Source organism: Hemitrygon akajei, chromosome 10 (assembly GCF_048418815.1).
Source record: "Hemitrygon akajei chromosome 10, sHemAka1.3, whole genome shotgun sequence".
In the NCBI taxonomy this organism is placed as follows: Eukaryota; Metazoa; Chordata; class Chondrichthyes; order Myliobatiformes; family Dasyatidae; genus Hemitrygon; species Hemitrygon akajei.
In genome coordinates this window covers 92,466,688-92,481,465 of record NC_133133.1, presented here as the reverse complement: position 1 = coordinate 92,481,465, position 14,778 = coordinate 92,466,688, and the positions used below count along the sequence as shown (strand labels likewise).

Genomic DNA, 14,778 nt, shown 5'->3' with positions numbered 1-14,778 from the left:
CAGAATTCAACCGTAGAGGAAGCAAGTCATCTCAGTTCCAGAGGGCTGCCAAAGGCGGCAGCAATAGTACTGTATTTGTAGCAAAGGAAAATATACAGAAGTTAAAGTTAGCCTACTAATTATTCACAAGAAATGACTCTGAACAGATATCATTTTACAAAATAAAAAGTAAAGTCATTTATTTTTAAATGTACCTTCACCTCGGACACTTTTAACTTTATTTACAGCTTTTTCACCATATTCTTCAGCAAGATGCTTTGCTCTCTTCACTGATTTTCCCAAAAACTTCTTTAGTTGATTACTGAAAAAGCATTAAATTCATCAGACAAAAATATACATTTTACATCTCCTTAAAATACTCTGATTTTAGACCAGAATGCTGATGTTAAGGCAGCTTGGTTTTAATACTCATATCAAACTACGAATGATTAAAAATGAAAACTGTTTTCAGAAGCAACATTTTAAAGAAGGATCAACAACAAACTAACATTCTTTACATTCCGTTTTGTAAAATTGCATTACACAACAGAAAGGGATCTTAATTTGCTAAAAAATATAAGATGCACACATCCTCTCCTGCTTTCATCTTGTAAACACAGTCATAAAATAAACTCTCCAAATTCTTTCTTCTTGTGGTGAGGTAGGTGCAATATTGGGTGAAGACAAAAGGAGGAACAGATGGGTGCATCTTACATTGTCTCTTTCAATAATTTCATCATTTACTCCCCCACTGCTGTTTACAGTCTTCCAGAATCCCAAGTAATTAATGGTAGCATCAAATTAAAGAATAGTCTTATTTGTTATATGTACATTGAAGCACAGTGAAATGTGTTATCAGGAAGAATGTAAAAACTCCTACAAACAGTAGTAAGCATCACACCCTCAAATGGCAATTGAAAAAAATACACAATCAGAATAATAATTACAATAGAGAACCATAATGCAGTGTTAAATTTTAAGGATGTAGTAACACAATGGTCTCAGGGAGGTTAAAGGGATTGGATTTTCAGGCATATCCCAGTTACATTAATCAATTGCTCAATGCCAGAGTAAATCAAATCCGCCCAAAACATGCTCTCCACATTTTAAAGACAATTGTACCACACAGAAAGGTTATTTGATCCAACCTACTTGGGTAATTTTCTTCAAACGGAGCTCCTTAAATTATGCTTACCTGTATAGCCCGCTACATTGCAATAAAGCAAGCAGACTATCATTAAGTATATTGAAACCCCAATCATTTTTGTAACATACAGTATAATCCAAGTTTTGTGTTTAAATGCTGGGAAAACTATCAGAACTTGTCATTATGGAGCTGTTTGGATGTATAGCTAGGACGAGGAAATCTGGAACTAAATCCCTGCTCCTCCATAGGAACTGCTGGCTTACAACTTTCTCTATCATAACCTTCCAAAATCAATGGACTGGCAACATTCTCTAAAAAATAAGATATGGTGCATTTGCATCAATTGGGAATGAGCTTTTAATAGCTTAAAATTGTCCATTCCTAGCTTCATATACTAAAAACTACCTATTATCTTTTTATTATAAATATTGTCAAATTCAGTGGATTTTAACTATGTATTTTTTAAAAACATTTTCAACTAAAGTGTGTTAAAATTGCTCAGATTGCTTGATGATAGTACCAGATGTTCTCTAAAATAGGCACATAAATAAAACTACAACTTGTAAACGGGATGTCTAGATCCACAAAGATCACTAGATCCAGATGTACAGCTTTGAAGAAAGAAGTGAGTGCCTTTGTTTCCCACCACAGATGGGAAAATACAATTAATGTACTTAACATCAGACACTAACCCAAGGAGACCTTAATGAACAATTGGATAAAACTGAGAGCAAATAAATGGAGAAGATAACAAAAGAAATCCAAAAGGTTTGGAAGAAGGATACTTCAACAGATTTGCAGCATTCAATCTCATCTTGTCCACAAGGCACAAGTCAAAAATGTTTGAAGTCACTCCGACGGATGAGTGTGTATGTGCTCCACTTACACAAAACTCAATCCAATTGAGGACAAAGCAGTCTGCTCACTACCCCTAATATTCATTCTCTCCAGGACTGTCAGGGAATTTAAATCAAATAATGCAGGGGAAAAAAAAGTTAGGGACAGTAATGACGTCCATGCAACTACCAGATTCTGTAACATTTCTCCTCTTTCCGTAACATCTTTTAGAAAATATAATCTGCCTTCCTTACCTAGTCTGGTTTGATGCAACTCTAAACAGTGATTTAACTGACTTTTTAAAACTGTCTTGTAAAATTGCCAATCAAGCCATTCAGTCTAATGGCAATTAGGCATGGGCAGTAAATGCTGCCTTTGCCAATAAGACCCACATCTGCTTGATTCCTCCTATACCAATGAGGCATTTTGAATGAAGCATACATGTCTCACAGAGACACTTTGATTTGCACGTGTCATTATCAGTTCAAAATATTGCAATTTAAGGATTTTCAGCCTTTATTATATCCGCAACAAAGAACAATGGCAAATGAAAAAGCTCTTATGCACGGTACCAAATAACTTGACAAGGAATGATATACGTTTTGTCTTGCACCATGGGGTTGGAGAATGCAAGATACTTATATTATGTCTCACTAACAGTTATCAATCGTCAGGACATCATATACATTAGAAATCACGACAAAACATGCTAAAATGCAAACATAGGGAAGATAAAAGTATGTTCTAAATTGTAAATCATAATACTAATTTAAATATAAATAAGAACACATATTTTAAAAGTACTGCCAAATATTTCTATTATAATGAAAACTGAACAGTATGGGAATAAGTTCTTACGTTTTCTGTTTGATTTTATGGCCATCTTGCTCAGTCTGAGTGGGTTGAATCTTCTCTTCATCATCTGACTGTGCGGCATCATTACTAAAATTGCAAAACCATTCTGATTAAAATCTACTTGTTAACAGATAAATAATAATCATAAACACAAGAGATTCTGCAGATGATGAAAATCCAGAACAACACACAAAATACTACAGAAACTCAGTAGGTCAGGCAGCCTGTTGGTCTAAATTCACACTTAAAAATCAAATCACCTTCATACATGCTTGGCTCTGTCAATTTCTGACAAATTTTAGACATAAGTTTACTCAAGAAAAATTGTATCTTTACAGTTAAAGCTACACAGTTCAATACAACAGAATAGATCAATAGTGAGCAGAAATCTAAACTACCAAGAAGATTGCTCATAAATTCAGCTAGGATTTAACATAATTTTCCAAAGTGAATGGTATCATCATTAACAAAGAACAGATTTCTGTGAGAGTGAGGGTGTGAAGGGAATGATGCTTTGCATACCTTACATATTCCTTTGTCCGACGCATAATATGTAACGTCAATGGATTAAGACCTTTGGGAAGTTTCTCCTCAGCCATGTTAAGAGGGATCTCTTCCCCTGTATCCAGATTTTTCACCATCACACTAGCAAGAATTTCCTTTAGCAAAAGAAATAATTTTATTGGTGGCTTTTCAAGAGAATCAAAGGAGGATTACATGCACAAAACCAAATCTCTTGATGTGACTTGACCAAAGCATTGTGTGCAGCATTTGTTATGAAAATCCAAAAAGTTTTTCTGGTTGCTCAACAACAATCTTATTGACAGTCACACTAATGAAATAAAGGTGGGCTGAAGTGTCTGCTTTTATTTTGTATCTTTCTGGGACTGTGTCAATTACAAGCATGCCTATGAATCTTTAAATTGCAAGCTTTTCTGAAATGTCTGGTCCTCCATAAAGGAGCTTAACAGAAACAAATGAATAGAGTGGACATATATCACTAGTGAAGTGTATCCTGTTCCTGTCCAAAGTTAGTGCATCTCTTTTTCAATTTGTCCCTAACATGTCTGTCAATATTGTGCTTTTGTGTGCTATCTACCAAGCTTTCTGCAAGATAATTTGTTGTATAACTCTTTGCAAGCCATTTGCAATGTCCTATCAGCTCCTCCAAGTGTCACAATATAGACTTTACCACCAAGTCTTATTGATTCAATTGGAAGCTTGTTCATGGGTAACAAACCATCACCACTCCATCTCCTTTGACAGATGCCTGAAGAGTTCACATAGTCAAAGCCCAGAAAACATTGTACTTCTGCAACAACTGTGAAGTTCATCGTTATTGAATAAGTGACCTGTGAGGGAGACTTCCTTTATTTTTAACTGATATTTTTGCTTGTTCTACTTCAGTTACTTCTACCTGTAACTGCTCACCGCAGCTTTCCTTCAGGATAAAACTATCTCTTGATACATACCCTGTGGGTATCTTGTGACTGTCTTATGACCATGATGTAATTGAGTATCTTGTGAGCATGATGTAATTGTCTTGTGATGGTGGGGTGATGTAATTTTCCCACCAGTGTGAGGTCACATGATGTAATGTTCCAACCGGTATGTAAGGGGAAACCCCTGCTGTGACGCAGTTAGTTCAATAGTCAGTTCATTAGTTAGTTCTGCTGCGTATTCATCTCATGATGCAGTTTCATTTTTAAACTGGAGTTTTTACTTTCTATGGTAAGGAGCAAAACTCGTTGTGCCGACAGTTTCGCCAATCGCTGCCGGTTCTGGTTTGTTGCATCCTTGAGTTATCTTTACAGTCGAGTTGGAGAGTGAAGACTTTACCGAAGTACGGGAACACGAAGGATTGAGTAAACTTGGTGTCGTTCGACGGTTTTATGAAGGATCGACCTTACTGAATCTTCGTTCAGGAATAGTGATCTACATCTGAGATAACCCCAGCAAGATCAGGAAGGTTTGTGAAGTGTTCACTTTCCAGGAGCAAAAAGTCAGTTCCTTTAAGCCGTTCTATTTCCTTCGTCATGAATCTTTTGGACAAGGCACCTCCTGGCTGTGATCATCAGATTCGCCATTTTCTCTGGAGAAATTGTTGTTGCAGTAAAGTCTCTCCTTACTGACTGTATGGAAAGTCCAATCACTTGGACTTTCGAATTTACCACTTTAAGACTGTGTTCAAATTTACCACTTTAAGAACTATTCCAGAGTTTGGCTGTTTGTTAAGTTGCCGTATAGCAGTTAACTCCCGGTTAAGTTAGTTGTTTATTTACTTTTCACTTTTGTTGAGCAGAGTTTAATAAATGTTAGGTTTGTTTATAAAACCTGACTCAATTCTATACTTATTGTTGCCAGCCACATAACATTAGAGAAATGAAACATTAAGAGTGTTATCAATGGAGTAACATAATGAAATTAAATCAATTGAAACGAGCTTTGTGTTGCACTATCCTATTTGTGCATTAAGCACAATGAAAATGCTGCTCCACTGAAACCTGGCAAATGTCTCCTATCTAGACAGGAGCAGCTTTTCCTCATGACTACATTAACTCCACTCAGTAGATTTTCAGGTAGTTGCTTGATTTTTCAAAAATGCTAGATTAGACAATGGGCACATCTATCAATCTCTGGCAAACTAAGTCAGTCCAGTTCAATTCCATGTTTCTCTGAGAGTCACAAGCAAGACTTTAGTGGGAGAGTGGCTTTTTACACTCATCTCAAATTAGAGGAAACCGTCCTGTTTCTCTGTTCTGTGAAAGTCACCTGCGTGCTCTTTAATGAGTTTTGCTGATGAAATTATGAAACAAGGAATTCTACATGGTGTACCTTTATTTCCATCATTGTAGTAGAATACTTTCAGATATAGGCATTGAATCTTTCTATTCCACTACAAAGAAATCATCACCTCCCTCAATCTTTTGAGTTTCAAATCTTTTTGCAGACTTCAGTGTAGTTCTGATGTACGAGAACAGCATGATTCATCAATTTCAAATGCACTGAGATTAACTGTTTGCTATGAGACGCATTGTTGTCCTTGCACTAGCTTCCTGGCTTAGGCACATCTACCATGTTTTCCTTTCAATCTTAACCATGTTTGGTGCCATATACATTGCTTTCAATTCGTATTCTAAATTTGACGTTCATTTCTGAAGGACTCGTCTTGTCCACTCAATGTCCTCCTCACCATTGTTTCTAAAAATGAACTGTCAAACCACACCATACACACTCTGCTCGGCACACACATCATTTTCTTTTTCAGCAAATTACTCACTCACAATTCCTGTAACATCTAAGCAACCTTGGCAGTACTTCCTCTCTGCAGATTTTGCACTTAACTGCACCACCAACATTTGTCTCAGTATGGAGAACTTTGCGTATCTGTAAACACTTTTGTAACACTGTACAGCCACTTTCTACAGTTGAATTCACATACTTCATAAATAATCCAATGAACATGTCCTCAGAACTGCCAAAATGCAACCAGCAAACATTGTGGTTCTATTAAGAATCAGGCAATTAACACTGCTCCTGCCGTGCTCCTTTATCACTGTTAACTATCAACTATTTGATATCTAGGCAAGTTGACAAATTCTCATAATGCTTCTAATGCATCTCCTCAAATTTCAGAGGGGTTTACAGTATAGTACAACAATGTTTACTTTGCTTTGGCCTTTTCTGCCATTGCCAGCATATACTGAGAAGAGCTTACTTCTCAATCTCTGAATTATTTAGACACATTGCTTGCCTGTAAATTCTGCAGTTTGGTCCACAAGTCAAAAAAAAAACAAAAATCACTCTACAATAACCATACCTCTACAGTATTGTAGCACATAGAATCAGAAACACAACCCGCTATAAAAAGTTACTAAAAATGGAGAGAAAAGGGAAACTAGATCTGCCACTTGTAGAAATGAACTTGTGTACGTATGACAGATCTTTTACATTTAATAATATTATGGGAGCTATGTATGAGGGAGCAAATTAAACAGAAAAATTGAAGTTTTTGCATGCCACAGTTCACCAAAATTGCCTTTGGCACGTTTGTCCTGACTGTTGGGAAGTATATTTGAGGATGTAAAGTCAAGCAACTATTACTTTGTTGTAATGTTATGCAGAATTTAAAATGTAATCAGCTGTCTTGCAATTTCAAATAAAATTAATGATTGCTTGGATTGGATAATGAGTGAAATAAGCCAGGGATATTTGTGGAAAATGGCCAACAAAGAGAATCAGCTTTATTCAATATAAATTCTTACAAAGCAAAAACTTCCATTAGGAATTATGAAAACCCAAGTACAGGTCGACCTTCACTAATCCAGCATCATTGGAACCTGCGGAATGCTGGATTAGTGGAAATGCCGAATTACAGAAGGATCACATTAAGCAATAGCTAACCACCTCATCATACCTTTAAAATATCATGTAAACCAGTACAAGTTAGATAATAATGAAACAGAAATATTAAATGAGTAAAATTTTAATAAAGTAATATGCTGTACAGGCACAGATAAAATAAAGGGTACAGGTAAATGTACAGGAATTAACTTATACAGAATAGTTGAGCACTTCCGCTTCTAAAGTAAGACTTTTAATATACCTTCAGGCAAAGTTACATGTTTGCAACTGTGGGGTTGTCAGGATCATTAACATCTTCATCTTGAAAAATGAGTGAAGCATCAGGAACTGGTGCTGAAACTGGCACAACAGCTTCTTCAAAAACTGTTGATGGTGGCAGCACATCTGGGTGAGCAGAAGCAGAAGTCGGAGAAAGGAGGTCTTCTATACGCCACATTTCAAGCGACCGGCAGGCGGTCGGGGATTCAGCACTGGGCTCTTCCCTCTTCACTCACAATTACTGAGGGAATCCTCGCTAGTTTCTTTCCCTCCGCTTAGTAATATACTTAAATTCAGTGGGTTGCCACGCCTGATCTGAGGTCGTAGGCAGAAGAGAACGGAGCGCCGGCTGGGCAAGAAGGCGGACCAACCCAACATGTGCCAGCTCCCCCACTGCTGGCAGGTAAGACGGGCAGATGCCGGGCAGCTGCGCCTCACACAAATGATATTAATAAATGCTTACAAGAGCACGCTAACACTTGAACAGATCTAGCACAACCAAAACAATGCGCAGCAGATTGGTACGGTGACCCGGGAAATTTGAAATTACACTCGCGCAGAAAATTTGAAATCAAAAAAGAGTGTTGTTTGATACTTTATATTTATTCTTTAATTGATCAAATGACATTAATATACCTCCTTCAAAACAATCTCCTATATATCTAATCCCTTTTTGAAACCAATTATATAAAAGTTGATTATCCATTGTAAAGGGAATAAGTCTATTTTGGATTAAAGATCTCTTTGCTAATAAGGATTTCTTTGTCTCATCGTCAACATTTATCTTATTCCATAAATCAATCAAATGTTTTAATATAGGAGATTCTTTCTTTTCCCGTATCCATTTAGATTCCCATTTATATATAAAGTCTTCTGGTATGTTTTCTCCTATTTTATCTAGTTCTATTCTGATCCACGCCGGTTTGTCTTTCTCAAAAAAGGATGCAATAAATCTAAGTTGATTTGCTTTATAATAATACTTTTACTAGGTAATATTGAAGGGATAAAACCGATATCCAGATTGAATAAATATCAGAAAGAATTTATAAAAATTGCATTGGCAGTAGCCAAAAAAGCTATTGCAGTGACTTGGAAATCGGATACATACCTAAGTATAGATCGTTGGAAGAACGAAATTTATGGCTGTATTCCACTTGAAAAAAATCACTTACAATTTAAGAGATAAATATGAAACATTTTTGAAAATTTGGCGCCCTTATTTACAAAAGACAGGATTAAATATATAGGTGCTCCGAAGATGAAATAATTGGTTACTTGGGGAAAGAAATAAATGCATACACTAAAGTTATTACGAACTCCGTGGAGCGTGTGGGGATCTTCCAATATCCAGGCATTCCTTTTTTTTTCTCTTTCTTTTTTTTTAGGGATGTTAGGGGGGAGGGGTTAAGGGGAGGGGGGCTGGGTAACATTTTTTTTTCTCATACACTTTTATTCTGTAACTATTTGAAAACAATAAAAAAAGTTTAAAAAAAAAAAAAAAAGAAAATTTGAAATCAGTGCCGGATTATCAAAGGAACCAGATTACAGGTAGTCGGACTAGTGAAGGTCAACTGTAACAATTGTAAATCCATTCAGCTTTTACACAGGTGGTCATGAACAGAACCTTTAATTGATACAACCTTTGTACATTGATGGAGAACATGAACAAGTTTTAAAATCACTCCTGAAAAACTCACTGACTACAATGTTGCACACATCTTATCTAACAACAGGTGACTAACAACTTAGAATTTAATTCCAAATTGTTTGATTAGTCATAACATATCAATTTGCATTTCTATGAATTATATCATATCTCAATTCTACTAAGCATGATAAAATTCACCTCATCTGTAAGTTCTCGTCCCGAGTTTGACCTTGGCCTTTGAGGTCCCATTTCTTCAGTTTCAGGAATACCCGATGGCAACTCACCAGCCTTTTTTCCATTTTCCTGTATTGAATTTCAAAACAAAAAGCTCCCTCATCAAATGAAAAGGCAGCAATCAGATAAACTCGTTTAACATATTTAAAACAATCTGCAGACGCTGGAAATCCAAACAACACACACAAAATGCTGGAGAAACTCAACAGGCCAAGCAGCATCTATGGAAAAGAATAGTTGACGTTTCGACCCTTCAGCAGGACTGGAGTAAAAAAGCTGAAGAGTAGATTTGAAAGGTAGGGGAAGGAGAGAAAGGAACGTCAAGCGATAGGTGAAAATTGGAGGGGGAGGAATAATGCAGAGCTAGGAATATGTCTGGTGAAAGAGACAGAAGGCCATGGAAGAAAGAAAAAGGGGGTGGGGGGAGGAGCACCAGAGGCAATGGGCAGTCAAGGAGATGGGAAATGGTGAAGTGGGGGGTGGGAGGGAGAGGGATTACTGGAATTTTGAGAAATCAGTGTTGATGCATCAAGTTGGAGGCTACCAAAATGGAATACAAGGTGTTGTTCCTCCAACCTAAGTCTGGCCTTATCCCAACAGTGGATCCAAGTTTCACCTATCACCTGGCGTCTCTCTTTCTCTCCTTCCCCCACCTTTCAAATCTACTCCTCAACTTCTTTTCTCAAGTCCTGTCAAAGGGTTTCGGCCCGAAACATCAACTGCATTCTTTTCCATAGATGCTGCCTGGCCACCAGCATTTTGTGTGTTTGTGGTATTCACAGAAAAAAAAATGGTCTGTAATTTTTTTTTTTAAAAGAGTAAGATATTTGGCTAATTTCACTTTACTGCTTGTTAGAAAGGGTTCTGCATTGACCCAGAAAAGATTCCAGACATGATAGAGCACAAAATGATATCTGATTCTAAAATGATTTTAATAGACTAACCCCACTTCAGTAAATATACAGAAATTAAGTTTTATGAATTAGCAAATAGTGAAGATGACACAAAGCAAGTAGGAATTTAAAGCTACTTCCTACAAGTGAGAATATTGCTGATGTGGTCCTTTTGCAATTTCAACAGTGCAAACATGTTTGTAGTGAGGCGCTGCAAAAATTAGACTTAACTTGTTAAGTAGCAAGCAATATTAATTACATACAACTGCTGGAACATAATCCTCTGTAACGAGTTTACCTCTGCTTGACGTGTCAGAATGGCCACAGGTTAATCCTGCACCAATGTTCTAAGTGTCACCAATCACCATAAACCATAAACTTAATTAGATTGGATACAAATAATGTGGTGAGAACAGCAGGTCGAGGGCCGAGTGATCTGTTAAGTCAATCAGCACTGACTCTCCATTACTTACAAGGTAAAAGCCAGGCCTTGGTTTGCACTCAAAAGCTATGGATGCCCCTGCAAGCACCACATTTAAGGCTCATCAAGTGCTTCCCATGAGTCGCTGGTAAGGTGCTACATCCTGAACCACTGTGATGCAGGCGAAGGTGGTCTTTCTATAATATCACTTAGTAGCTTCCAAGATTCTGACTGAGCAAAATACTTCCAAACCATAACAACATAAAACAGAAAATGCTGGATATGCTCAGCAAGTCAGGCCGCATCAGTGGGAAAAGAAACGGCACTAATGTTTCAGGTCAGAGCTGCGAATGAATTAAAAGAAGTTTGTAAGAGTGGTGGCGGGGGGGGGGGGGGGTGCGCAAATGTCTCATACAGGGTAAAATCAAGAGTGACAATAGGGATAAATACTAAACTAAGGTCATCAGGTCAATGAAGGAATTGGAGCATTAAGAGGATAAGAACATAGATAGAAGAACCAGACAAAAGAATGTGGGAGGTATGAAACGCAGAGGATGACAAGCCCAGCACATCAGACTGGGCATGTCCTCAACAGAGAGAAAGAAGGGGAAAAAATAACAAGATGAACAAGTATTACAGGTGGCTGATTAATATATAGAGAAGAGTTTAGCTGGAAGTGTATAGAGTCCAGAAGCTTGCAATACGCCCAGACAGATGAGCTGTTCCTCAAACATGTTTTGGGCTGCAATGTGGCAGTACAGAAGGCTACAGACTGACGGTACTTAGCGGAAGTGGGATGGGAAATTAAAGTGTCAAGCAACAGGAAACTTAGCATCACTCCTGCAAAACAGTGACCATGCAATGTGTGTTTTGTTTCTCCAGTGGACAGCACATTGTGAACACCAAATCCGGTACTCTGGATTGGAAGTGAAATTAATCTCTACTGTACCTGGAAAAGCTGGATCACTGTACGGTGGGAAGGAAAAAGCTGAAAGGACTAGCGGTGCCTTGCTTTTGGTTGCATGGGAAAGTGCTCTGAGAGGGGTAGTTAGTGGGAATAGAAGAGTGGACTAAGGCTACGGTCCCTGTGAAATATGGAAAGGGGATGAGAGGGAAGATGCATCTGGTGCCTCCTCTTTTAGACAGACAGACATACTTTATTGATCCCGAGGGAAACTGGGTTTCGTTACAGCCGCGCCAACCAAGAATAGTGTAGAAATATAGCAATATAAAGCCATAAATAATTAAATAATAAGTTAATCATGCCAAGTGGAAATAAGTCCAGGACCAGCCTATTGGCTCAGGGTGTCTGACACTCCGAGGGAGGAGTTATAAAGTTTGATGGCCACAGGTAGGAATGACTTCCTATGACGCTCAGTGTTACATCTCGGTGGAATGAGTCTCTGGCTGAATGTGCTCCTGTGCCTAACCAGTACATTATGGAGTGGATGGGAGTCATCGTCCAAGATGGCATATAACTTGGACAGCATCTTCTTTTCAGACATCACCGTCAGAGAGTCCAGTTCCACCCCCACAACATCACTGGCCTTACGAATGAGTTTGTTGATTCTGTTGGTGTCTGCTACCCTCAGCCTGCTGCCCCAGCACACAACAGCAAACATGATAAGCACTGGCCTCCACAGCCTCATAGAACATCCTCAGCATCGTCCAGCAGATGTTAAAGGGCATCAGTCTCCTCAGGAAATAGAGATGGCTCTGACCCTTCTTGTAGACAGCCTCAGTGTTCTTTGACCAGTCCAGTTTATTGTCAATTCGTATCCCCAGGTATTTGTAATCCTCCACCATGTCCACACTGACCCCTTGGATGGAAACAGGGGTCACTGGTGCCTTAGCCCTTCTCAGGTCCACCACCAGCTCCTTAGTCTTTTTCACATTAAGCTGCAGATAATTCTGCTCGCACCATGTGATAAAGTTTCCGACCGTAGCCCTGTACTCAGCCTCATCTCTCTTGCTGATGCATCCAACTATGGCAGAGTCATCAGAAAACTTCTGAAGATGGCAAGACTCTGTGCAGTAGTTGAAGTCCAAGGTGTAGATGGTGAAGAGAAAGGGAGACAGGACAGTCCCCTGTGGCCCTCAGTGCTGCTGACCACTCTGTCTGACACACAGTGTTGCAAGCGCACGTACTGTGGTCTGCCAGTCAGGTAATCAATAATCCATGACACCAGGGAAGCATCCACCTGCATCACTGTCAGCTTCTCACCCAGCAGAGCAGGGCAGATGGTGTTGAACGCACTGGAGAAGTCAAAAAACATGACCCTCACAGTGCTCGCCAGCTTGTCCAGGTGGGCGTAGACAGGGTTCAGCAAGTAGACGATGGCATCCTCAACTCCTAGTCGGGGCTGATAGGCGAACTGGAGGGTGTCTAAGTGTGGCCTAACCATAGGCCGGAGCTGCTCCAGAACAAGTCTCTCCAGGGTCTTCATGATGTGGGAGGTCAATGCCACCGGTCTGTAGTCATCAGAGCCATTGGGGCGCGGCGTCTTCGGTACAGGAACCAGGCAGGACGTCTTCCACAGCACAGGAACCCTCTGGAGACTCAGGCTCAGGTTGAAGACATGGTGAAGTACTCCACATAGCTGGGGGGCACAGGCTTTGAGCACCCTGGGGCTGACACCATCCGGGCCTGCAGCCTTGCTTGGATGGAGACGTTTCAGCTGTCTTCTCACCTGTTCAGCTGTGAAGCCCACTGTGGTGGTTTCAGGTGTGGGAGGGGTGTAGTCACGAGAGCAGGGTGGGGGGCTGTGAGGAAGGGTAGGAGGGGAGAGTGGTGTATGTGTTGGTTGGGGGCCGATGACAGATGAATCATGTGGGGGGTGGGCAGGGGCCACAGTGTCAAATCTGTTGAAGAACAGGTTAAATTCGTTGGCCCTGTCCACACTGCCTTCAGCTCCTCTGTTGTTGGTTTGCCGGAACCCAGTGATGGTCCTCATCCCACTCCAGACCTCTCTCATGTTGTTCTGCTGGAGTTTCCACTCAAGCTTCCTCCTATACCTGTCTTTAGCCTCCCTGATCTTGGCTTTCAGGTCCCTCTGTCTTGTCCTCAGCTCTTCCCTATTTCTATCTCTAAACACCCTCTTTTTAGCATTCTGGATGTCCTTAATGTCCTTTATTACCTATGGCTTGTTATTTGATAACAAAGGACAGTTCTTGCCGGAACATTGCAGTCCACACAGAAGTTGATGTAACCAGTGATGCACTCTGTGAGCCCATCAATGTCCTCTCCGTTTGGCTCACAGAGTGCCTGCCAGTCTGTCACCTCAAAGCAATCCTGGAGTGCCTCATTAGCCTCCCCCGACCATTTCCTCACTGACCTCGAGGTTGCAGGTTTACTCTTCACCAGAGGCACGTAGCAGGGTTTGAGATGCACCAGGTTGTGATCTGACCTTCCCAGTGGTGGGAGGGGAGAGGAGCTGTAAGCAACCTTAACATTAGCATACATCAAGTCCAGGTGGCAGAAATGACATATAATCTGTTAAATATTAAGGTTAATGAGGTGGGGACTAGTGGGACTCATTGACCTGATATCCTTGTTCCAGGAGAGAGAAAGAGAGCAGAGGTACAAGAAATGGACAAGATGCAGTCAAGGGTTCTGTTAGCAATTTATATTTATTTGAGGTACAGCACAGAACAGACTCTTCTGGCCCAATGAGCTTCACTACCCAGCAACCCACCTATTTTATTGTAGGCAAACACAGGACAATTTACAATAACTAATTAACTTACTAACAAGTATGTCTTTGGACTGTGGGAGAACACCAGAGTACCCGTAGGAAACCTATGTGCTCACAGGAAGAACATACAAACTTTCTCAGAGGATGCTGGAATTGAATTTTCAACTACGACACCTTGAGCTGTAATTGTGTCGAGCTAACCACTATGCTACGTGGTGCCCCATGGAAGAGGGGAGGCTATAGATCAAAAAGAAAATTGACACTTCAGAGACACTTGTTTAGGAAGTCTTGCCATCAGTGATACAATGAAAATGGAAGAACATGGAGAATGGAATAGTCCTTTCCAGAGGCAGAGTGGGATAAAAGCAGCTGTGGGAGTTGGTGGCTTATAAAGATACACACAAGACAGTAATGGATACTGGCAGCTCGCCTGTTTCCCATGTGCC

General features: G+C 39.9%; 1 protein-coding gene across 2 annotated transcripts in view; it reads right to left on the bottom strand.

Moving 5' to 3' along the window:
* Positions 1–14,778, bottom strand: part of wdr44 (WD repeat domain 44) — an 85,848-nt gene that overhangs the window by 30,480 nt on the left and 40,590 nt on the right. The window contains exons 6-9 of one of the 2 annotated variants that reach the window (XM_073058645.1): positions 9,288–9,392; positions 3,341–3,477; positions 2,822–2,905; positions 201–301 (exon numbers count right to left, since the gene is read on the bottom strand). In XM_073058645.1, coding sequence (XP_072914746.1) covers positions 201–301; positions 2,822–2,905; positions 3,341–3,477; positions 9,288–9,392 — 427 coding nt within the window. Of the gene's footprint in view, positions 1–194; positions 302–2,821; positions 2,906–3,340; positions 3,478–9,287; positions 9,393–14,778 lie in introns of both variants that reach the window. The other variant, XM_073058644.1, reaches the window with a different exon arrangement.